At 31.2% G+C, this 25,531-nt stretch overlaps 3 protein-coding genes across 3 annotated transcripts in view; 1 reads left to right on the forward strand and 2 right to left on the reverse strand.

The window, feature by feature from the left end:
• LOC125877631 (uncharacterized) overlaps positions 1-25,531 on the reverse strand; it is a 306,889-nt gene that overhangs the window by 115,891 nt on the left and 165,467 nt on the right. The gene's annotated exons all lie outside the window — the stretch shown is intronic.
• Positions 6,673-7,875, forward strand: LOC125876376 (uncharacterized). Its single transcript, XM_049557558.1, has one exon. It carries the CDS (start codon positions 6,743-6,745, stop codon positions 7,499-7,501), a length of 759 nt encoding a protein of 252 aa, XP_049413515.1. The 5' UTR covers positions 6,673-6,742; the 3' UTR covers positions 7,502-7,875.
• On the reverse strand, positions 8,974-12,859 carry LOC125876349 (protein NUCLEAR FUSION DEFECTIVE 4-like). The gene is made up of 3 exons (XM_049557524.1): positions 12,313-12,859; positions 10,442-11,331; positions 8,974-9,712 (listed from the first exon to the last, which is right to left on the reverse strand). The coding sequence occupies exons 1-3, from the start codon at positions 12,634-12,636 to the stop codon at positions 9,247-9,249; spliced, it is 1,680 nt and encodes a 559-aa protein (XP_049413481.1). The 5' UTR covers positions 12,637-12,859; the 3' UTR covers positions 8,974-9,246.

A 25,531-nucleotide genomic window follows, 5' to 3' on the forward strand; every position in this document is an offset into this window, starting at 1 on the left:
AACACTAGTGATAGTAGGTGGAAACAGAAGGAAGAAGATCAGGACGTGGATTGATCCATGGCTTGATTTCATTCCGTTGAAGGTAAATTTTCTAGTGATACAGAACAAGTAGATTGTTGTAGTGCTTATAGCAGAATGCAGGGAAACAGAAGGCCAATATCATTGTTTGTACCACAACCTCTTCAGTTGCCCCGGGTGTCTCTTGTCCACAAGGCATCTCTATCGTGCCTGCCCTTTTGCTCTTGGTATGCTATTTTACGATCAGGTTAACTAAAAGATAACTATATGTATCTGTCTAACAGGTGAGATTAGTAATTTGATTATTTTCCTTAATCTAACCTTGACCTATGATACAATCTTTTTGATTGAAAGTTAGATGAGTTTGACACTCAAAAGATAGTAGTAGTGTAACTTTTACCCACTAAACACCTGTTTCTGTATGAGGTGGAAAAGGGGTTCTCTCAGTAAAATCTTTGCATGTGGGAGTTTTCCTCTCCCGCTGTCAACAACATACCCCGTGTATTCGGGGTCTGAGGAGAGTGGTGTGTATGCAGTTTTACCCCTTAGACAGCCCCTCGACTCAAGTAAAGCATATCAAAATCAAGTATGAAAAGGAAATACAATAGTGAAGCAATCCATGCTGCAATAATGTAGACAAGACCAGTAAGTAACAACAAAATAATACGATAACTGAGGCAAAGAAAACAACTGAAAATAATAAAATTGAAGAACAAGACTATAGGGGAGTGAGTAACGCATTGCATCTTTTGTATACCCCGTATACTAATCAAGCTCTACTTATCCAAAAAAAAAAAAGTTGATTGATCTTAGGTGATCCTCACCACTTGAACTATCTTTCGGAATAGGGTTAAGTTAACTAAGATACATATATAGTCTCACACTTGCCCTGTGCTTGAAGGTCGAAAAAACAAGTGTTATAAGCTTTGAATGAAAATATCCATTAACAGAGGCAATAACTTAAAAAGTGTTTTTGAGTATATAACAACACGAAAACAGTTTTTCCCGTGATTGGAGAGAAGATAAATTATGTTTTTTTTTCATCAAAAGTAGAAGCATAAGCAAAAAAAAACCAGAAAATTAATTTTTCTAAACAAATATATCTTTATAAAAAAAAAATTATTTGCCAATCTATCTCTCATTTACTTAACCTATAGATCTCAAATATTAATTTGTTTGCCAATCTAATCTTAGAATTTTTCTAAGTAAAAATCTGAATGGAAGGATAGATGTATATACCCAAAAAACTGGGTTCAAACTCGGGATGACAATGAGACGAGACGGGTTTTGGCCTTATGGGGTGGTACCGTTGATGTTCTTTATTTATTTATTTATTTATTACTAATCTGAGTGTAATAAACAGAACAAAATAGCTTGTTATGGACATCTGCATAAGAGCTGGAGTTGATGCTCTTTATTTCTGATTTGTAAAAAAAAAAAGAATCAATAAACATATTTTGAGACCATAACAACTAAGTTTGTTTATGTCATATTCTTTTAAAATTCGAGGCCTCTTAGTTGAATTAATTAATTAAATCTGAAGGCATGAATTAAAAAATAAAATAACAAAAAGAAAAAACCTCAAAATTGGCCATTGACTCGTGATCTCTCAAGTATTTGCACGTTATAATATTTGTGTAAAATTTTATTTTTATAACAAAACAAAATTTAAAACGTTCGCGGTGCAGGTTGAAAATGAAAGAAAAACTATTGTGTGGGGCGGATTGAAACTTTTGCGGGTTAAGGTTAACCTGCCCCACCCTACCCTACCCCATTGTCACCCCTAATTCAAACGAAGATGCAATTATTCTCGGTAGGGGTGGATATAGTTTGGGCCAACCCGAAATTCAAACTAAAATTTGACTTTTTTTTTGGAATTTTTGAATTTTGGATTCATCTTTATGGATTTTGAATTGGATATCCAAATATTTGAAACTTTATAGTTGTTGCATATGTAATGATTCGATTGGTCATTTTTTAAATTTTTTGTAAAATTATTGTTTTATCCTTCCCGACATTGACCCCGAATCATTTCTGAATGAGTTTTGAAAGTGATCTCGAGTTTTGAGTAAAAAAATGTGAATCATGGGAATTTTGGAAAATTGAAAGACTAAAGTTGTTAAAAATGGTTTCGATGTCATTTTGGAGTTTCGAGTGTCGAAATCGAATCCCGCCGATTCTATCAGTTTCGAAATGTGAAAATTGGTCTAGCCGGAATGTGAAAATTGGTCTAGGAGAGTTGTCGGTTTATAATTCAGAGTCTTTTTGAGGATTTGAAGTTCTAAGTTGTAAAATTGTGAAATTTTAGCCTTTGGATTGATTTTGGTAAACATTTGGGATTCAGATACTCGGATTGGAATTCCGAGAGTTCAATTGAATTCGGGGGATGATTTTAGGAATAGGCGAGGTCTTGCTTAAATTTTCAGAGGTCCCGAGCTTGATTTGACCTTTTTAGGCGTTATGTTTCTTTCTTGTGACTTACACGGGACTCGGGTCAAGGAAACCTCAGATTCATAGTTTGATTATTTCATTGTGTCCAAATGTTGAATATAGTCAACTTACATATATGTGTGTTTATGGGATTCTAAACGAAACTCGAGGGTCGATTCAGAGATTTGAGAGTTGGTTGATATGTTCTTGTGTCTGTGTGCTTCGCTTTAGCGCAGGATGACTCGCTTTAGCGAGCATTGCTTCAGCGAAGTGATCATCGCATTCGTGAAGAGGTCAGGGGCCTTGACCTTCGCATCCGCGATGGGGATGTCGCGATCGTGACCTTCGCTTTAATGAAGGTCGGTTCGTGAAAGTGAAGATCGGGCCGCTTTTGCGACATTAGATAGGGTTTATGCCTATCATTTCGGGGTTTAACCTTATTTTTCTCCATTTTGAGTTTTGGAAAATTCATAAGGGTGATTTTAAGGAGATTTTTCGTGGTGAATCAATTGGATAAGTCTTTGTAACCCTAAAACTTCAATCCCCTTTAATCATTTGTGAATTTTAACATCAAAACTTGGGATTTTGATTGGCAAATGACAAGGTTTTCAAGGACTTGAGTTCAATAGTAAAATGGTGATTATGAGCTGATTTTAATTTCTTTTTCACCATGGTTTTCACCTATGTGTTTCAAATGCCTTGGGTAACGTTTTCAGTAAAGATTTACGGATTCAAACTTCACTTTCAGAATTGAGTTTTTGAGTTGATTTGACCCATTTTTTAAAATGAATGATTCGGATGTTGTTACTTTCAGAATCTTATTGTGATTACTTGATTGAATCGGATTGTATGGGTTTGGACATTGTTCGTAAAGGAAAGGCTCAAGTCTTGGATTGACTTTTGATTTTATTAAGGCATATGATTTCTAAACCTTGTAAAACTAATAGAATCGGGTATTTCCCTCATTGTGTGTGTTGGGGAGTAATGAGAATGAGGTGATGTGTTCAATTATTCCACTTGATTGATCTTAATGAATAAAAAGGGGATTAATGAAAAAGATAACATGTTGATAATTATCTTTTGTGAATTGCCTTGTTGTGGACCTAAATTGTTTATTGATGAAATGTTTTGATGGCATTATTGAGGATTTGAATTGCTTTAATTATTGTCTCTTCCTTGTGGTGTGAATTGCTTATTTATATTGATTTATGTGCATCGTGAAGAGACATGTGATGATTATGTTTAAGGAAATGGTTTCAGCCAGTGACATTATATAAAGTCGAAGGAAAATGATTCCGACTAGTGATATTGATGCCAAGGTCATTGCCGGTGAGGGTTATTGATGTCAAGGCCATTGTCGGTGAGTATTATTAGAGCTAGTGTCATTGTTAGTGAGTGTAATTAATGCCAATGTCATTACCGATGAGTTCCTGGAATACGGGCATTTTCCATGAGTCTCGATTGACATTGTGCATGAAAACCTTGAGATTTGTGATTGGTGTACTTGACTATTGTGATTTGATGAATTTGATACTTATGATTTATCTACTTGATTGTCGTGATTGATCTACTTGACACTTATGATTGACATACTTGATAATTGTGATTGATGAATTGTAACAGTTAGACTGCGATTATGGAAACTTGTGAACTGTATTTGTAAACTGTTAGATTTAGCTGATTTTTATGTAGATTGTAGTTGAGGCAGTTCGATTGGAATGAAAGGAGTACTTGCATTCTAGCTTAGTTTTGCTTTGTTCAGTAGGTTGCTTGCTGAGTACCGTGTGTTTTGGTACTTACTCATTATTTCTACACTTTTGCAGGTTCAGAGCCCGATCCTGTGTGATTGCTCTTCTTCTAGTCACATCTGAGGCTTTTCTGAGGGTATGTTAAAAAGTAGCTGTTTTTCATTCCGACGGACTCTCTTGTTCCTTACTTTATGTTTTGTCCTATCCGAGAAACAAAGATATTGAGACATGTACTTATCTTTCAAATCTGTATTAATACATTAATGACTTATACACATAACAATCATGTTTTGGGGTAATATTAAAATGACTAAGTTTTCCGCTTTTACGTTATTATTATCTTACTTTTCACATTTCTTTCATATTTTTGGATTTGAGGCTGACTTGTCTTGGTGGGATAGATGAGTTTCATCACGTCCATTTTTTAATAGTAACAACATAGTAGCAGAAATTTTACCTTGTGTGCACCCAAAGAATAGCGGCTACGAATTTTCCTTGTCATAAAAAAATTGAAACTTTATACCTTATATTTGGTCCTAATCATATCATATGTGCCAAATAATAATAAAAAAGTTTAATTGATTAGTATCCTATGACCTTGTCTGTTCTATTATATCTGCTTACCGTTAAAAGGATTTTATTGTGATTTTTAATATCATGTATTTTTGTGGGTTTGACTAATTTAGATAAAATGAAAAGTGTTTCATAAGTAAATAAAGTTTAATACACGATAAAAACGTCTGTCATTTATAATATTATGTACTTTCTGTGACTACTAATCTAAATAATTTCATGAATAAGTAAAGCTTAATACATGATTCGGAGTCATAGACGACAGAGTGGTCTCAATCATTGTTAAAAGTAGAAAATTATACATTCTAAGAAATAAACTAGAGGTAAATTAATATAGTTAGGTAAATTCAAAACCCAAACAAAAAAATATTAATTTTAATCACTTATTACTGTGATAAATCTTACACAGTAATAAGTGAATACAACTAATAAATGTTTTTTTCCAACTTTTTTCCCTTTCCTTGTCTATGGTCCCCTACCCATATTGAAAAGTTGAATTGAAAGTGCTATATTTTTGTGAGCATATTTGGTTGCCTAACATTTATAACAAACAAACAAATTATTAATGTTATATAAATATTTTTTAAAAAATTGCATGGGATCTCACTTCAAAAGCTATTAAAAAAAGGTTTTAGTGGACCCATAAATGACCTAAAAATAATCAACATTATGGTTAGATGTCAAATTCAAACACTAGCTCCTCTTATGTCTATGATTTTTTTATATAATTTTTAATTGCCAACCATGAAAAAGAATTAAAAAAAAAAAGATATAAAAATACTGATGTGATATGGATCCTAACTTGTAAAGGAAGGAGTTACAATCATTAGATTACGAGTTCGTTTGTGTTAGCTGATTGTAAATAATTTATATATATCGGTTAATATTTTTTTGAGTGTTGAAATAAATAATAAGCATTTGATATGTTAGTGAAAGAATAAATGCTAATAAACTCTTCTTCTTTTTTTGGTAATAAACAACTAAAAAATTTAACCAAACATTAGGAAAAAGGATTGTTTTTTTTGTTTCAAAAGAAGAAGAAAAGGTGTACAATGTCTTAATCAAACTAGTGTATTTTGTTTTTGCCTTTGCCTTTGAGAAATTGAATGTAGCTTGTAAGGACAATCTTGAGGGTTGGCCATGTGAGTAGTAATTACTTGCCCCTTTCAATAAAACAACTCCTTTGTAGGTATAGGGGCATGTGGTTGTTAGCACTTAGCAATTTCCCATCAATAACACTATAGTACAATTCTAGATATGTCCAATTGGAACATTTTCCCATTGATAATCGTAGCGTCTAAGTCAGATTGTGTTATCACCAACATAAATACTGAATAACGTTTCTATCAAAACTTCGATAGATAAGAAGAAATCAGCTAAAGTTTTGTCTCTGCTGAAATTTGAACACTGATCTCATGAAGTTTTTTTCATCACTTCATTGACCATTAGGTCGTACCCTGATCATGTTTAGAGTCCAATCCCCTACCATACATGTTAAGTTTTCCATGATATCTAAGTTTTGGCAAGTTTATGCCTACTTGTGTATGCAATGCAAGTAAAAAAGTAGATGAGATGGGATACATATGAAATAATTTCTCTTGAAAAAAATAGGTGATTAATTGAATTTTAAAACTATACTGCTATACACTATAACATGACAATTAAAACCAATTTTAATGAGGTCTAACTACCTAATATTCAAGCAAACCAACAACCTAATGAAGTTTTATGACTCTTTATTTAGCTACCTATCATCTTACCCACCACTATATTTTGGTTTCCTTTTCAAGCTCATTTACTTACTCTTGACCTTTTCCACCTTCCTCCTCCTATCTATTTAGTGGGGATAGACAAGTGAGCTTTATTTTCCCTTTTTTTCTTTTGGTGGGGTGGGGGTGGGGGGGGGGGGGGGGGGGTTCAAATTGCATAATATATGTAATATATCTCATTAGTCACATAACTTACTAGCAAACATGAAGAACATGGATTGGTATTCTTGGTTATCCAAGACTAGCCTTGATCAAGAACTTATCTATGAGTACGGTCTTGTTTTTAGTAGAAATGAGCTTCAGAAGGAGGACTTGATTTACTTCAATCATGAATTCCTTCAAAGTATGGGGATAATTGTAGCCAAACATAGGCTAGAGATTCTCAAATTGGCTCGAAAGGAAGGCGGAGGAGGAGGATCAACCTCATCATCAAATGGTCTTTCAAGACTTGTTTTGGCAATCAACAAAACCAAGAAGTTACTTGCCAAGAACTTGAGCAAGCTCAGTATCCACCGAGCTTCGACTCGTCTAGCTCTCTCCGAGCTCAAACCTTATCGAACACAATGGACCGGAGCACTAAGGAAGCTCGAGAGCTCGAAGGAAGAGAAAGCCATAGTCACAACAAGAAGCATGATAATGAAGTCAGGACCACTAGACAGAAGAATGCAAGACAAATTTATGGCCACCAACAGAAATCTGAGTGCCTCAGGTCCTCTGGATGGGAGAGTACTTCAAGAAAAGTTGATGTACCCTAATAGGAGTCCAATGAAGTCTGGTCCATTGGACAGAAGATACAAAGACAGTGCTGTTTATCCAAGCAGAATCAATAAATCTGGACCATTGGATGCAATGGGCTATAGTAGCCCAAGACTTAATCACTACAATCAAGAAATGATACCAGCTGATGATGGGGTTATCTACTCACAATGGTCGTTAATGTTTCAAGATATGAAGCCCACTTGACAACTCATATGAAGCTTTCGTCTTGTAAGACTTGCTGCAGATTAAAGAATCCTAGGATAGTATGTTTGTTTGTTTTTATAACTGTGGTGTCCGGGTCCAGCTTGCGCGCACCTCGAGATACCTACCACCTTCACCAGTACTAGGTGCCAGGTAACTCTGATGGGAAGAAATCACCTAGGTTAGTATGTTTTTTGGTAAATATCTGTTTGTTTTTTTAGTAGCAAAAGGTAAAGAGTGCACTCTTAGGGTATGGCACACAGGCATGGGGTTTGCTGTCTCAACAATCCTTGTTCTGTTGTAACCTTTTTTTCTGCATTTGTGTACTTGAAAGTTTTGAACTTTAATATCAAATATGTATGATGGTTGGTTCATATATACAGACCTTACCCCTTCCTTGTGATTCCAATAGACTTGTTTCCAATATACCCTCGACTCAAGTAAAAACATTACAAAGTAATTTGAAAAAAAGCATACAAAGGAAGTGAAGAAGCGAAGAAAAAATGTTAAAGAGAGCATGTCAAAGCATACTAAAAAAGAAACAAAGATCAATACAGAGCTACCAAATAGAAAGCTCAATCAGCTACAAGTATATATGCAATAAAAGACTAGCAGAGAATTCTAAAATTAATCCATCAGCACTTTTAAGGTCATTCTTAGTATCATTCCATTTCCATTTGCATCTATTGAGTTAAGGCTACGCAAATTCCTTTCTTCATCACTCATCTATGTTAAGCAATGTGTATATAAGATCAAGTTCGAGTCTTCCAATCGATGAAAGGCATTAAAGATAAATAGCAGGACCCACCCCAGAACTCAGAAGCAGCATGATTTCAGGGTAAACCATACACATAGTGAAAGGGATCTTCCTGGGAGTACTTTGAATAATGGCGGGAATCGATAACGACCTTCACATGCAAAACTTTGTTGATGCTGAAAAAGACAGGTTTCATGCCATTCCAAATGCACCAAAACAGAATTGAGCTTATCCATAAGGATAGGCCATTAGAATTTGGTAATCACAAACCTTGAAATTGTTCCAATAGTAGCTGAGAGTTAAAGTAAATAACCAAAAACCAATTCACATCATCAGCATAACTATAGACTTTATGGAATTTAAATATAGATCGAGTATAAGATCAACTCATCTACATAATTATGCTTCCGAGTAATGTTTCCTTCAATCTGTTGATAACCAAATCTCAGATTAGCTCCGATAACTGTAGAAGTATATTCTTCAGTTGTCAGTCTAGTTCGATGCTTTAGCCAGCTATCGAGAACATCATAAACTATTCTCCCAGCTTCCTTTGAAGCATATTCACTATGCATGTACAAGTACTTAGGAACAACCATACGCTTAATCATAATGTGTTGTTATCATCGGAACAGTTCTCATAGCATTTAGATGTCAGTCTTAAGGGGAAACGATACAGTACGTAACAATTACATGCTCATAATACTACCATAACCATTTGGAGATGGAGTGGAAACAAAGTAGATGAGACGACACTATTTCTTGCTATATAGCTTGATGTATCAAGTGTTACAGTAGTTTACGCATCTATGTGCATGATGCTTCATTATGGACACACCCTAACAAAGCTAAATTTTTCAAACATATCATACAAATCACAACAATTTTCATAAATATCATACTATCCGAAATTTGAACTCACAGACGATTGCTGATCAATGTGCTTCCCTTTAGACATTAGCACATGACGTTGGTTAAGCTTTTTCAAGATACCTCAATGACTTGAACTTTGAGGTAGCCGAAAGGATCCTCCAGCATAAAGCATTTGATAAACAGGTCTTATTCTCATGGTAAGAAAAATACTAAGCACAGTGCCGAGACCACATACTCCAGCCAGAATTAGGAAGGTGACTCTAAAGCAATCAGGACCCAAGCAAGTAGCAGAATGCTGCTTCGCTGCCTCATTATCATAGAGATACCCGGCAAGGAGACCGGAGAAGAGATAAGCACCTAAGGGGTTCCCTAGCGACATAAAATTGAAAATTATACCAAAATGCTTGAGACCAAACAGCTCAGAGGCTGTTGGGACCATTGTTGTAAATTGAACACCATAGCAGACTCCTAGTAATGCTGTCGCTGCGTATAAGGTACCATTAAGTGCAGAAGCAAATAGAAGGTAGGTAATGATCATTACTACTTGTGTACATGTCATCCAAACTGTTCTAGGCACTGCTTTTAACCTGTGTTGCAAATCGAACAAGAAGCAATTAGATCGGTGCTAGTATTACGACAATGAAACACTAAAACTGAAACAAGCAGCCTACTTAATCATTTCAAGCATCTTCAACAAGTTACCTCATCCATAAATTGCTTTTGACTATCCTATGGGAGATGCTTGGATAAAGGATGTTGTCCTTTCAATTTTATCGACAAAAGCATAAAGTTTACAGTAGCAATAACTGCTTAACTAATTAATCTGGGCTAAGTTTTAAGCGAAGAAACCACCTATCATCATTTCCTTTCTATTTCATTGTTCCATTGGTTGAAAATAATTCAGTCAAACAAGAGGGATTAATTTTTTATTTTTTTAATGACCAAGGGAAGGGGAGCCTTGGTGTAGTTGGTAAAGTTGTTGTCATGTGACTAGGAGGTCATGAGTATTGGGTCGAGCAGTGGAAACAACCTTTTGTAGAAAGGCACCGTAAGGCTATGTAAAATAGACCCTTGAGTCCAGACCTTCCTTGGACCCCGCGCATAGCGAGAGCTTAGTGCAGGGGGCTGCCCTTTTTAATGATCGAGAAAAGGCCTTTTCTCTACCCTTCTTCACTTAATACTAGATTCGCATGGTGCAAGGCTCAAACTTGTGACCTATGTCACAAATCCCTCAACCTTTGCCATTTGAAATTGAGCCTCGGGGGCAACAAGAGGGGATTAATACACATAGTAGCTAAGAGGTTGAAGGATCACACCTGACAAAATATTCTGAAATAACTCCTCCACCAAGACGACCAACAAAGTTGCAGAAGCTGAAGAGTGATAGCAGGATCTTTGTCTCATGAATCCCTTGAGCTATTCCGATTTGCGCCAGATTATTGAGAACAGTAACCCCAGAACCCACACCGAAAAAATAAACCAAAAACAAAAGCCAGAAATCTGCCTTGACCATAGCTTCAGTGAACTTGAAATCTTCACCTCTTCTTGGCCTCCTCTTTTTCTTTACTGCACCTTCCCCCTCAGCCAGAAGCATATCCACTTCAGAGATTTCATCTCCCTCTTGAAAACTTCCTAGGTTTGCTGATGATGATAATGGTGTTAACAAGGGTTCTGAGTTCTCTGCACGGCTATCGTCTTGGACTGATACATTGGACACACCCAGCTTGCCGCGGCTTGAGGGATAAAAAGTCATCTTCACAGGAATGGCTAGTGGAGCCATTAGAAGGACCACCATGATAATGAGAAGAGTGTAAGAAACTAAGACATTTAAAGAAAATACATCTTCCAATATTGTTGTTGTTAATACATAGACACCGAGAACAATACTAGCTACTTGGACGAACAAAAAGTGGTATGATTCTGAAGAATCTTCGCCTAAAGAAGGTGTACAAGGCCTAATAAAGTACATCATTAACAAACTTAAAGCAGGAACCCCTAGTGCAAGGAACAGCAAGAGCTTAGAAGAAGAATTGCGAAGCAATGCACTGTAGACTTCTGTATACACTGCAGCACTGAGCCCTCCATAGCCTTTAAGAATACCAGCAACCGTGCCCCGGCTTAGAGGAAAGTTTCTCATATTAGTCACAAGCACAGTTGTGCTGAACCAAGCACTACTATTCGTTGCCACACAAAGTGCAATCCATAACTGTCAAACCATGAAGTACAGTACACAATTACATTAACTCTTGAAACCATAAAATGAGGATACACGCAACAATGAATGGAAACATTAGGAAAATTTAAACATGAAAATGATTATTGAGCATCAGAGGATACAACTTCACCAAGCAGGAGTGAACAACTTAAAGGACAACATGGAACATTTCTATAAATTAAACCATGGTAAGCGGTGTTAACAGCTGAGCCGCAATTGGCAAAGGTGACAGGTGTATCAATCCAAGCAGAAAAAGCAAGATCAGAAGAAGGATTCAGCTTCTAAGAAGTAAAAATATAAAAGATTACCAGCTGGGACATTTTTTTAATTGTTAGCAGTGGTCAAGCACCATTTGTTTTATGAAATGTAATACTCCCTCCGTTTCAATTTGTTTGTCTTACTTTGTTTTTTAGTTTGTTTCAAGAAGTGTCTCTTTCCTTTTTTGGCAGTTCTTTAGTTCTAACTTTCCACGTGGTGTGTTTAAGACCACGAGATTAAAAGGCATTTTGGTACATTTTACATATATTTAGTTTAAGACCACAAGATCAAAAAATCTTCTTTACTTTCTTAATCCCACAACTGACATATTGGGAGGGTAGTGTGTACGAGGTCCTTACCCCTATCTTTGCAGGAAATTGGATTTCACTAGTAGCCAAGGGTGTGACATAGTGTCAATGAAGTGGTTTGAGCATCATGAGGTCTCAAATTCAAACTCCGAGACAAAAATACTATGTGATTACTTCTCATCCATTCTAATCTTGATGGACAGAGTTACCTAGTACATGTTGGCGGTGGAACAAAATATCTCTCACCCCCCCCCCCCTCCAAAGCTAATCTAACCATCTCAAAACAGTGAAACAAGATTCCAATTGCAAATAAATATACCAAACAACATGCAATGTCCTAGAAATGAAACATTTTCAAAAACATCAATCAAAGATTAGATCTTTAACAAAAAGGAAGAATCTTTACCATCCAATAAGGCAAGTTCTGAACAGTTTGACTAAGTGAAAGCCAAAGAACTCCATAACCAAAGAAACATGAAAAAGAACCAATCAATAGAACAACCCAAGGTGGAAACTTGTTACACACAAGTCCAGGAATAAGTCCAACATTTTCACCAATATCATTTGCCACTCCAAGCATAGTTAGCTGTTGCTGATTAAACCCCAAAACAGATTTCAAAGAATGAGAGTAAAGGGGGAAATTGTATGCATTCCCAGAAGCTATTTGTAACCATACAGCAGCTCCTAATCCTACCCATGGTGGCCTTGTACCACCCTTAACATTCACCATTTTCTTGGACCCTTTTGGATCTTTTTAAGGTTTTCAAGATTCCTTTTTTGATCATAAAGAAGAGTTTATTTACAAGAACTAGAAGGTGAAGTGAGAAGGGAAAAATGGAAAGATTGGATTTTTATATTTGTAATTTTGAGGTTTGATGAGATCACCTTGGGGGGTGGGGGCATGGATATTGCAGGATGTTTTTGTCCGAAGGGTGCTGTGTCCAAAAACAGAGAAAAGAACGAACAAACAATTATGAGAGCTCGACTATTTTAAATTTATATGGCATAATATAGTTTCATTTTGAGGAAGCACTTTTATTAAGAATTTCTTCACATCAAATGTTTAAACTTGAGATCTCTAGTTAAGAGACGAGCACGACATTACATTCTTTGATGGTGATTTATATTGGATTTGTGTATGCTTTTCTATGCGGAGTGTACTTTATTTTAATTTGTTTATCGTACTTTAATTTGATATGAAATTTAAGAGGATAAAAGAATTTTGTAAAATTTTATGATGTTAAATTAAGATATATTGAATGAATTAAAATGATCTTAAATTTACTACATAGAAAATTAGAATTAAAAAATTACTAAAAAAGTAAAGATATATTTTTTTCAAAACGAATTAAAAAGGAATGTGTGACAGACAAATTGAAATGAAGGAAATATTTAATTTAAAGTTTATGAATTCTTCTTATAATATTTTTTTTATTTACTATATTTAAATAGTAATCATAATATTTCTGTCGTAGTTTCTGATATTTTTAGTAATTGAATATTTCGATATAGTTATTACCTTTTTTGTCAAATTATTTTGTCATGCTCTTAGAATATTTTGTTGTGACCTTTCACTTCATTAATTTTTTTGCTCTGCTTTAAATTGCATTTTCTTGATTAAGAAGTTTATCGAAAATATTTTTTCTACTTTAAGATAGGATAAAATTTGTGTACACTTCTAAAATTACATCTCTCTCCTTTATTAATTTACCCTTGAAATTTCACTCCTAAAATTATATTGAATATATGTTATTCTTATTGTATAATTGAATAAATTATTTGATATAAATATAAACTTTAGATCTAACTTACTGGTTTTATAAGTTTTATTGAATTGTGATTTTTTAAGTGTAGATCTGTCTCTGAATGGAGTCACGGTTTTTTTGTTTTCTTATCACAATTTTGTAATACTTTAAATTACATATTAGTGTTTTTCTATAATTTTCGATTATGTTGATAAATAAAATTTCACATTAGCGGTGGATAGTTTCTCAGACTCTTAAATACTGATGGACATTTATTATTTTAAATTAAAATCTAGTTTTTGTGACAGAGTTAAATTTAAGGTCTATTTAATATAATATTTAAATTAGATATATTTAATAATAATAATAATAAATATGAATATTTAAAACAACATTTTATATAATTGTCTCTAAAAATTTAGTAACTCTAAATGTAATGACATTATCTCAATATTTTAAAATGTTTTTACGATAATAAACATTACAAATAAAAAAATATTTCCACTAAATTTTAATTTATTTTTTGTAGTATCTCATATATATTTAATTTTTTATATATGTTTAGCACTTGCTGCCACTGAGCAGTGGCATGTTCATCAGATGGATGTTTCAAATGCATTTCTTCAAGGTGACCTCCTTGAAGAAGTTTATATGACTCTTCCTCAAGGTTTTCAGACTTCTAAAGGCTTTAATGTGCAGGGGGAGAAACCAGTATGCAGGCTCATTAAATCTTTATATGGTCTAAAACAAGCTCCTAGACAACGGAATATTAAACTCACAGAGGCACTCCTCAAACTTGGTTTTATTCAAAGCCATCTAGATTACTCACTGTTTATAAAAAGGACTGGTGAATTCTTGGTGATAATTCTAGTCTATGTAGATTATATGATGATCACTAGAAATGATCTTAATCTGATACAAGCAACAAAGTGAATATTACAGAATACTTTCAAGATGAAAGATTTAGGAGACTTAAGATACTTTCTTGGGATTGAATTTGCCAGGTCACAAGGAGGTATTGTCATGCATCAAAGAAAATACACCTTGGAAATCATTTCTAAGGTTGGTCTTGGTGCTGCTAAACCAGCCTCTACACCACTTGATCCTTATGTACAGCTAACAACTAAGGAGTATGATGATCTAAATGGGAAAGGCCATGAAGATAAGCTACTGGAAGAGGCAACTGTATATAGGAGACTAGTTGGCAAGCTATTATATCTTAATGTTACAAGACCAGACATTTCATTTGCCACCCAAACACTGAGTCAATTTCTACACCAGCCAAAGCAATCTCATCTAAATGCTGCACTTGAAGTTGTAAGATACATAAAAGGACAAGCAGGGCAAGGAGTACTACTATCCAGCAGAAGCCCCAAACAATTGAGAGTTTACTGTGATGCAGATTGGGGAGCCTGTTTACACACAAGAAGATCAGTTTCAGGTTTTATGGTAAAGTTAGGAGAGTCATTGATCTCTTGGAAGTCAAAGAAACAGACAACAATATCTAGAAGCTCAGTTGAAGCTGGTATAAAAGTATGGCAAGTGTTGTAGCTGAAGTTACATGGATAGTCAAGTTGTTCAAGGAACTGGGAGCTAAAGTTCAAACTCCAGTTACCATCTACAGTGACAGTAAATCAGCAATACAAATTGTTGCCAATCCGATACTACAAGAAAGAACAAAGCATATCGAGTTGGATTGTCATTTCATATACGAGAAGATTCAGCAAGGACTAATTGAAACAAAGTATCTACACACAAAGGAACAGGAAGCTGACATGCTAACTATAGGTCTAGGGAAGTCTCAACATGAACATTTGTTGTCTAAGTTTGGTGTAATGAATCTGTTCATACCTTCAAACTTGAGGGGGAGTACTAAAGAAGGCATCACATGAGTAGTTGGGGTCAATATGTAATTAGAATAATCTAGAGGACTAGTTAGCTAAAGTTAGTTAGGGTAGCTAGAAAATACTTTCTTGTTCTTGTATATATGTAAACAAACACTCAGTTGGAATTAATTAACAGAGATATTGAAATTACATTTTCTCTCAACTCTCTACTCTCAGTTCATAGAACATTCCAGAGTCAAGGAATTGTTCATCACCATATCCTAATTCTGGATATTGAACACTATGCCATTTTTAAGTTTATCAAAAAAAAAAAGCCCTTTTATATGAACCGATCAACTTATTATTACATACAGTATCTACACATTTGTTAAAATAAAAATACATAAAAAAAAAATGTTTTCAACTTAGGAATCTTTTATTTATTGTTTTTATTCATAGAAAGTCAAAATGCTTCACCTCGTTGCTTAATTTGTGCATCACGTCAAATTAAATATTGAAGTTAATATTTTTTATGTTAAATATACTTTTTGTATTAAAATTATACAAAATAATAAACCTAAAAATCATAATTTTAAAAATATATTATATTTGGAATTAAATATCTTTAAAATTAAATTCATAAAAAAAAATTTTAAAAAAATTGTCTACTTTTGACGCCTTTAATTGTGAGTTAGTCGTAATCTAGAAGCATCAATTTTTTTAAAAAAAACACACACACAACACACAAAAAAATTAAGACATTTGATTATACAGATCCATTTTCTTTTTAAAAAAGGGAGTAAATAAATAGTTTGATAAGTGGGCCATTTTAAAGTATTATTTTAAATATTTCTTCACCAAATTCAAGCACGTAACTCTTATTAAAGATTTATTTATTTTAAGTCAGAGATCCATGTGTTATTCTTCCATACGTAACATTAGTTTATCAAAATATTCTTTAATTTTTTTTAAAAAAAAATACAGAATTTGTTTGCTATTTCATCTTTATAGTGTTCGCTAAATTACGTATAATTGTTTTAAATTAATATTATTATTTACTTATCAAATATTAAAAAAATACTTTTCGAGAAAACTTTTTTTTTTACACCGACACACTGTTTATTTTTATGTTATTAATTATTATAATTCTTACAAAGAAGAGTAATGAGTTGATATATAGTATCATATTTAAATATGAACCTACTCTTATATGACCTAATTTATGATATTTGAACTATCACATGCTTGTATAGTCGTATCAATATTTATGACTAATTAATTTAGGGCCTGTTTGGATTTTGGTACGTACAAAAATGTTTTGTATGAAAAATATTTTATTGTATTTGATATATATAAAAATATTATTTTTAAAATGTGTATATAATTTAAATAAATATTAAGGAAGGTGAAAATGAAAATGTATGTTAAATGATAAGATAGACACAAATTAATATGAGATAACCTAGAAAAGTTAATTTTCCTCATAATATAAAAATATTTTCCTCCAATAAATCACGTACGCTCTTAAAACAATAAAGGATGATGGTTTAGAAAAATAAATTTTACATCATTTGACAAAATTGAAGAGTATTTTTGTATATTTCAAGGGGGTAATTTTGAACTTGTTTATTTATGAATTAGGCCTACCTATTGGAAAGTTCTTTATCGCTAGTCAAATAGCGCAAATCTAACTCAATTTTTGTAACAACAAGGGTAGGTAAGATCTCAATTATTAAGAGCTGATAAATTTAGATTATTGTGCGAAATTCAAGGTCAAATTTAGGACTTTTTGCATCTTTTATAATGACAATGATATTAATTCGGGTTCAGTGTGCTAGTAGTTCCTATTGATGTATAGACATCAAATAACTTTAATTTATTATTTAAGGATCAAGATTTTAAAAATACAATAAATATTAAATATAATTTTGTTTCTGCTAAAATTTGAACCAAATAATTAACTAGATTAGTGGTAGATTCCCCAATCACTTACACTCTTTTGAAAAAACACTTCTCTAAGATTTGGAATCCAAAATTATTCTAATCAAATTGGCAAACAATATGATGCAAAAATGCATACTTTTATATATTATGGGCCAACCTTTAAAGATTCTAAATTCAATTCACATGACAATTTCTAATCTATTAGATATATTCTTTGCCTAACCTTTTGGAACTTTGTGGGGTTCAGTGACATGTACCAAGTTCTTGAAATGATGTTGAGTTAATAAAAGAAAAAAATATATATTCTCTATTTATGTTTTTTTTTTTCTGTTTAGATTGAATGTTAATACTTTAAAGATTAATAACTCTCAAGGATAAAATAAAAAGAATAGTATCATTTGTGCATAAAATGACAAATATTATAAATTGTCTATTTTTAGTTAAAACGACATATAAAAATGAACGAAGGGGGTAGAAATCAGTAAAGTGCCAATGTAATCTTTTGAGTTTTTTCTAACCAGAAGAGAAGCTGATAGAGTAAATATTTAATCCGTTCAACTAAATTAAATATTATTTAACATGTAATATAGATAAATATACTTATGTGAAAATTATTAAAGTCTTTAAAAAAATCATAATTATTCAATAAATTTAATATTAAAATCCTTAAAAGTTGAATCCAATATCTTGAATCTGATTCTCATTCTTCGTTTAACAACAGAAAACAACTTTTTTGTTTTAAAAAATAACATATCCAGTAATTTCACAGGTGAATTTAAGAAGAATAAAGTGTATATATGCGGACCTTATTTTTACCTTTAACGGTATAGAGATTGTTTTCGAAAGATTTTAGGTTTAAGTAGTGTCTAAATAACAATAACATCCTAATGATATCCCAAAAATGTAGTAGGATAAGGTAAAATGTATGTAGACTTTATCACTATTTTGTGGAGGTAAAAAGATTGTTTTGCAAAAGATCCTCGACTGAAGTGCAGCAAATATAATCCAACTACAAAAAAGAAGAAAACGTAGCGACTAACAAGGGAAGCAATGCAAAGCTTAAAAAAAAAGCACACAAAGGATAAAATAGTGTGACAATCGAAATATAATTAACAATAGACGATGATAGATATCAAAAGCAAGAACTACAATAATACGATTAGTACAACGATAAATACCAACAAATCAAAAAACAAAAAAGCACTTCATTACATACCACCTTCTACCCTAATCTGCATTCTCCCATTTCGGCGTCCTCCCATCTATGGGACACATAGATAGGAAACAAAATAGTGTCTGAATAAATTTGTATGGGACACATATGAAACTTAAGATTACAGCATTACACAAACTAAAGTGAATATTCCATGCTTCTAAATTCATTTTTTTCATATAAATACAATATTCATCTTTTATTTTACAAATTTGTATGGGACACATGAAAATGAATAAATGATGATGTTTTTTTTAACATAAAGAGTAAAATCTGGGCCTTCAAAATTTGATGGTTTTTAAAATATTGTATTAAAACTATTTATTTCAAAACAAGTACGTTATGACACGAAAACAAACCATGAATGATTAATCCTTTTTTTATACTTTGCCACTTTGGCATGCAAGTATTAATTATAGTTAATCAAATGCCGAAAGACAAAAGTTTCATTCATATTTAATAATATATCTTATTAGTGCTGGAAAAGAAGCTTAATTTCAGCTAGAATTAAAAGAATAGCATTAATCCCAACGTCCCCTCTCATCACTAAACTACAAAAAGCAAAAAATAAATTTAAAAAATTACAAAAGAGCATCTTATCATCCCCTTGTTTTCTGGCTGAAAAAATATTTTCTATGTTTGCGCCGACTAATTACTTGCGTGAACCTTGAATAATCTTTAATATTTTTTTAATCTCAATTTTCAAAATAAGTGTCATTTAGAAAAAAAGATATTGTCTCAAAATAAATGTTGCTTTAAAAATTCAAGACGAAAATCCTATTCCATCCCATATAGAATGTGAGATTAAATAATCTCATGAAATATCTAAACGCATGAAGTATCATTGCTTATTCCTTCTCACGTACCAAACAACGCGTACTATAAAAAAAAAGAATTTCATTATTATTTTTTTCAAAATAGGCGAAAAAGGACCAAGCTAATCTAGGCCCAATTTCTATTCGGACTCAGGACAAAGGCAAAACATTATAGGGCTCCTATATTTATGGGCCTAAAAAGGATTTTGGTTATTTGAGCCCATTCTTTTAAGGGGTAATTACATGATTAAGCAAACACATACTAGTTAATTAGTCAACATAACTACAGTTTTAGTTAATTATCACTCGCGACTAACATTCAGCGATAATTCTTCCTTCTTCTTCTCCTTCTTCTGTTTTTCATCTTTATCTTCTGCTTCGTCAGTCTTCTTCGTCTTTTTCTTTTTTTAAAAAAATATTAGTGTGCCAAAAACATGAATTGTTTCGAGCGAATTATAATCAACATACTTGAAATATTGAGAGAATTTCATATAAAAATTTTGAGAATGTTTAAAGCTGGTCGAGATTGAATAGTTAATGTATACTTCATGTATAGTCAATGTATACTTCATAGCTAGACAATATTCAACTTTTTTTAATGTATCATAATGTATAGTCAGTGTATACTTCATATATAGCTAAACAATATTCAACTTTTTTTAGTGTATCATAATGTATAGTCAGCGTATAACTCACTTATAGGTAAGCTATATTGTATAGCCAATGTACATTTTCTATGATTTTCGGTAAGCTATATTGTATACTCACTGTATTATTTTTGCTATTTCTTTATATAAATAAAATATTGTTATATCTATTGTAAATTAATTATTTTATTATATATATTTGAAACTTATCCTTATTCTTTTTCTATATTTACCCTTTTTAATGAGATTTTTAACAACATTATATTTTCGAAGAGATGACGGCAATAGTTGGGTTAACTTGTATGATGAAACAGAAACGATGATTTCTATCTTAGTTTATATCGTTCAAAACATCTTTAAAAAGAATAGATTTAGTTTAATAGATCATTTCTAAGTTTATGTTTTCCTTACTTATATCATAGATGATTTAATGTATATTATTTTAACTTATACATAAAAGATTAAATTATTTATTCTTATAAGTAATAAAGTTCATGTTTACAATGTAAAATTAAAAAGTGGACAAGACATCAGAAATAATTCTATCATTTTGTTTTGATTATGAGAAGTGATGTTCGGCTTTCGAAATACAATAAGTATCATTTGATATATCGTCATCTTTGGACTCAAACAAATTTGGTCATACATATTCTAAAAAATTTATGGACTAATACACATGAAATTTAAAAACAATGAATATCATTTATTAGTCCAAAAGCAACATCTGATATTCTTTTAATGAACAACAATGAATATCATTTATATTTCGTGATACATAAATTCCTAAAAAAACAATTTCTGCCTTTCAAAAATATTAAATATCATTTATTAGATCATCATCGATGAACCCACAAAATTTGGAATGTTATTTTCTTAGAACAAGCAGTAGTATCCAAATGTTTTTCCTTCTAGTTTAATAGTATAGTATATAGTTATCCATAAAAAGAAAATATCTTCCCAACTTTTTTCTTAGGGATAAGGGTCTGAAAAATACTTCAACTTTGGTTGGATTTGTTGTTGCGATATTAAACTTTCATGAGTATCTATTACCTCCCTAGACTATTTAATACCGTATTTTAAACATACATATTTGCCCACGTGGACATAAAAAATAATGCAAAATTATAAATAGTAATGTGTCCACGTGGACACATAAATACCTTTAAAATACACTATTAAATAGTTTAGAGGGTAAAAAATGCGGTATTAAATAGTCTAGGGAGGTAATATGTCCTTATGAAAGCTTAGTATCGCAACAACAAATTCGACCAAAATTGGAATATTTTTCAGAGCCTTATCCCTTTTTCTTATATATGAAAAATGATTTTCAACAATCTTTGAAGATTTTGACAGCTATACTTGATTCGAAAGTTGATTTGACTTCATATCTACTAGCATTATTTCCACAAATTAAGTTGCATCCACTTAACAACTACTCCCTCCGTCCCTATTTACTTGTCCATATTTCCTTTTTGGTTGTCCCTATTTAGTTGTCCATTTTGACAAATCAAGAAAGGACAACAAATTTTTTCCTATTATACCCTTATTTACACTTCTTGAAAATTGTAAAAGTGTATGTTGTTTCCCTCCAATTTATTTCACTTTAATTCAAATAAGTGGTTGTAATTTTGAAGTGAAAAGTTGTCATAAGGGTAAAATTGTAATTTCACTGTGCTAATCATTGTTGCCTTAATCTGTGTGCCATTTCTAAAGTGGACAACTAAAAAGGGACGGAGGGAGTACTTCCTCAAATTAATTTTACTTATCCACTTTTAAATTTTATGTTTTTAAAAAATAATACTAATTAATATAAATATTTTATTATAATATTCCTATTAATTGATGTTTAGTGTTAAAAATAATTTGAGTAATAAATAATTAATGTTAAAAATAAAATATGTATATTTTTTTTGATATATTAATAATCACATATAAAAATGAAAATTTATTTTTAAAACAATTGAAGTAAAAATGATCGAACAAAGTGTAGAATGAGTCCAAAAATAACTAGAGAAGAAAATGCATTTTCCACTTTTAGTCCTTGACTCCTTGTTGAGGCGATGACTTCGGTAAAAAAAATATATGAAGTTAATCTTGACAAGCGATTATATAACTAAAATTTTGCCAAAGTCATAACTTTAATATAATATGTCTGAAATTTGGCTTGTCAAATTCATAATTTAAGTTGACAAGCCATTAGATAGCTTAAGTCTTGCCAAGATCTCACAAACTTTAGGAAAAAATGTCTAAACTTTGCCTTGGTCAAGTCCAAAACTTAGATTTTTTTATTAAAAAATCTGATTAAATTAGTCTTGCTAAGTCATATTAATCTTAAGACAAAAATGTATAATATTTGACCGTCAAAAGGCACACTTCAGACAAAATGTATAAGATTAGACGCATATATTCAACTTCAAGCGATACGTTTAAAGTTGTTCCCAAAGCAAGTAAAGTTATAAATATTTTTAACTTAGGATAATTATCTAAATATATATTTTGTTTAAAATAACTTAATTTTAATTATTATGCACCTTTTACTATTAAAAAAAAGGTAGGAAGGGTATGCTTGTGATAATATCTACTCATGATTACGAACTTCCACCATCTTTGAGAACATTCCCAAATTACTCATAGAATCTCCAACCATACACTCTATTTTACTCCCTAAATATAGAGTTCTAAATTTTTTCAGACAACTAATTTCAATCCAATTCTCTATTTCACTCTCTAAAAAGGAATTTTTTCTCTCTTCTCAATATTATATTATTATTTCTATTCATTCTTATTTTCTTATTTCATAATATAAATTCTTTATTTTTTCCCAATAATTACTTTATATAATTTGCATTTGATATAAAATTTTATTTTTTCAAATTTTTTATTTAATATAAAATTATATTTTATTCTAAATTTTTAAATAACATAAATTGTAAATAAATATTATATAATATACAAATTAATGGATAAATTCAAATAAAAGTGAAATATAATTACATAAACACTTAAGTTTTGAAACTATCACGTTGCTCCCATAAATGCTCTAGTAAATGCTCTATTAATGCATTACTATGAGCATTTTTGTCCTTAACTTTTTTATGTCCAGCTAAAAATTGTTCAAACCGAAGATTTTCATCTACCACCATTTTTGTTGTTGGAGTTGGAGCCTCTACGACATCTTGATTTGATGCATTAAGATCATGTTCATCCTCAATTATCATGATGTGCAGTATAATACATGTAGTCATTATATCATGTCACACTTCCTTTCTCCAAAAACGTGACGGTCTTGCAATAATTGCAGAACGTGATTGCAAAACTCCGAATGCACGTTCAACATCTTTTTGGCATGACTCTTGTTTCATCACGAATTGATTATTATGTTATGTATTGTATTTTATCTTGTATTTAAATTATTATGTCATGTATTGTATTGTTATCTTGTATTTAAATTAACATATTATGTATTGTATTTTTAAATTAATTTTTTCACCTTATCATTTTAATTTTGTGTATTATTTATAGTGAAAATTAATAATAAAATCAAATTATATTCTTGTCGAAAATTAGAAAAAATTAAAATACTATTAATTCGGGATGAAAGTAGTATATATTAAATAATACATTTTTAAAAATATAATTTGACATTTAAAATGAATTATGAATATTAGATATTTAAGTAATGACATTATATGTAAAATAATATATTAGTTAGAAAGTAATTAAAATAATAATAAAATANTGACATTTAAAATGAATTATGAATATTAGATATTTAATTAATGACATTATATGTAAAATAATATATTAATTAGAAAGTAATTAAAATAATAATAAAATATTTAAAAAGTGAAATAGAGAGTGTGATTCACCTCTCTAAATATGAAGAATGGAGAGTGATATGGAGGTGGATTGGAGTGTTCATTCTCTATTTTACTCTCTAAATATAAAAAATGAGAGTAAAATAGAGGTGGATTGGAGATGGTCTCACGAGAAAGAATTGTTCTTTTTATAAGTGTCACTACTTTTTGATACATTTTCAATTTGTATACATAAGTCTAAAAATTCAACTTTGTACTTCCACTTCCCAATGGACTACTAGAAATTGAAAAGACAAAACAACAATAACAACTAATAAAACCAAGGACAAGACAAGGCAAATATTAAATTTCCTAGTGGCATTTGCTAAGCTATAATGGAAAACCAGCTATATGTATATAACATAGCTAGCCCACAATATATTTGATGGGACCTAATTTTAAAAATTAGAAAACTTTATCCTTATCCCTTTTGCACCAAAAAAGTGAAACCTCTATAAGCATCTTAGTTGCTTGCACATTGGACATACATTATCATTAGGTATTATACAGCGTTAGCACTTCGCGTTCTTTTTATTTTGTTTTATTTGAAATAAGACAATTGATAATAAAATAATAGAAATATTGATTTCGATGAAATTGAAATTAAGATTTGAAATATATTTATAGTTCGTGAAACACTAAACCTATAGCTCATGTAGTCTTATGAGTTCAGATGTTATTACTTAAACCTATCTAGTGTATAGGAAAGTATCAAAATACTTTTGAGCTATTAAAATTGATATAAAATTATTCTCTGTGCACCTATAGAAAAATTATTTTTTGAAACATCTTCGACTATAAATCAAATAAGTAAAAGACATAAGAATTTTGAATAATTATTTTCTATTATTTAAATTTGGAAATGAAATAACTTCCCTGAAACACTATCTTGGTCTTTAAAGGATAACAATATATTGATACCCTCTTAGACGCATCATTGCTATTTTAAATTATTGGCAAGCTTATCTTATAGGATTAAAGTTTTTATTAGTAGTTGATTTGATTCTTTCATCTTATTTCCTAAATGGATAATCCCTTGCATCATTGTAGATAACCTTATCCATGTAGGCCATCCCTTAGACGTAATCTCCAACTGAATTCTCTTTCTTAAAGTAGTCAAATATAAAAGTGACATTACTATTTATTATGGGCCCACACTTTTTCGATTAGTGGGCTTGGGCTTTTGCTTTTTGCCTAATTTCCAATCCCTAAGGCCACAATAATTACGGGGAAAAAGTTCTGATATACCTTTTAACTTTATCATTTAGAGTTAATATATTTTCGTTATGAAAGTGATTCATATATATCCCTGTGGTTATATAAATAACTCACATATACCATTTCTTCTTAATGAAAGTGAAAAATTTAATTTTGATTTAATTTTTTAATTATTTTAAATATATATATAATCCATATGAGTATATTTAATTTAATCCTCCACACACGAATTTTTTTTTACATTTTTTGTTTTAGTGAGTAATTTTAAATTATTATTTTAATGGTCAAATTTATTTATGTTTCACTAATTTTCTTGTTAAATTTATTATAGATAATCCAATTTTTTTTCTCAAATACAAA

Source organism: Solanum stenotomum, chromosome 9 (assembly GCF_019186545.1).
Source record: "Solanum stenotomum isolate F172 chromosome 9, ASM1918654v1, whole genome shotgun sequence".
NCBI lineage: Eukaryota > Viridiplantae > Streptophyta > Magnoliopsida > Solanales > Solanaceae > Solanum > Solanum stenotomum.

Excerpts from the sequence above, each read along its gene's own strand:
- LOC125876376 (XM_049557558.1), top strand. The coding sequence starts at position 6,743 with ATGAAGAACATGGATTGGTATTCTTGGTTATCCAAGACTAGCCTTGAT.
- LOC125876349 (XM_049557524.1), bottom strand. The coding sequence starts at position 12,636 with ATGGTGAATGTTAAGGGTGGTACAAGGCCACCATGGGTAGGATTAGGA. Across the intron at positions 11,332-12,312 it reads AGAACTTGCCTTATTGGATG|TTATGGATTGCACTTTGTGT; the intron begins GTAAAGATTCTT and ends ATGGTTTGACAG. Across the intron at positions 9,713-10,441 it reads ATTTCAGAATATTTTGTCAG|GTTAAAAGCAGTGCCTAGAA; the intron begins GTGTGATCCTTC and ends TTTGCAACACAG.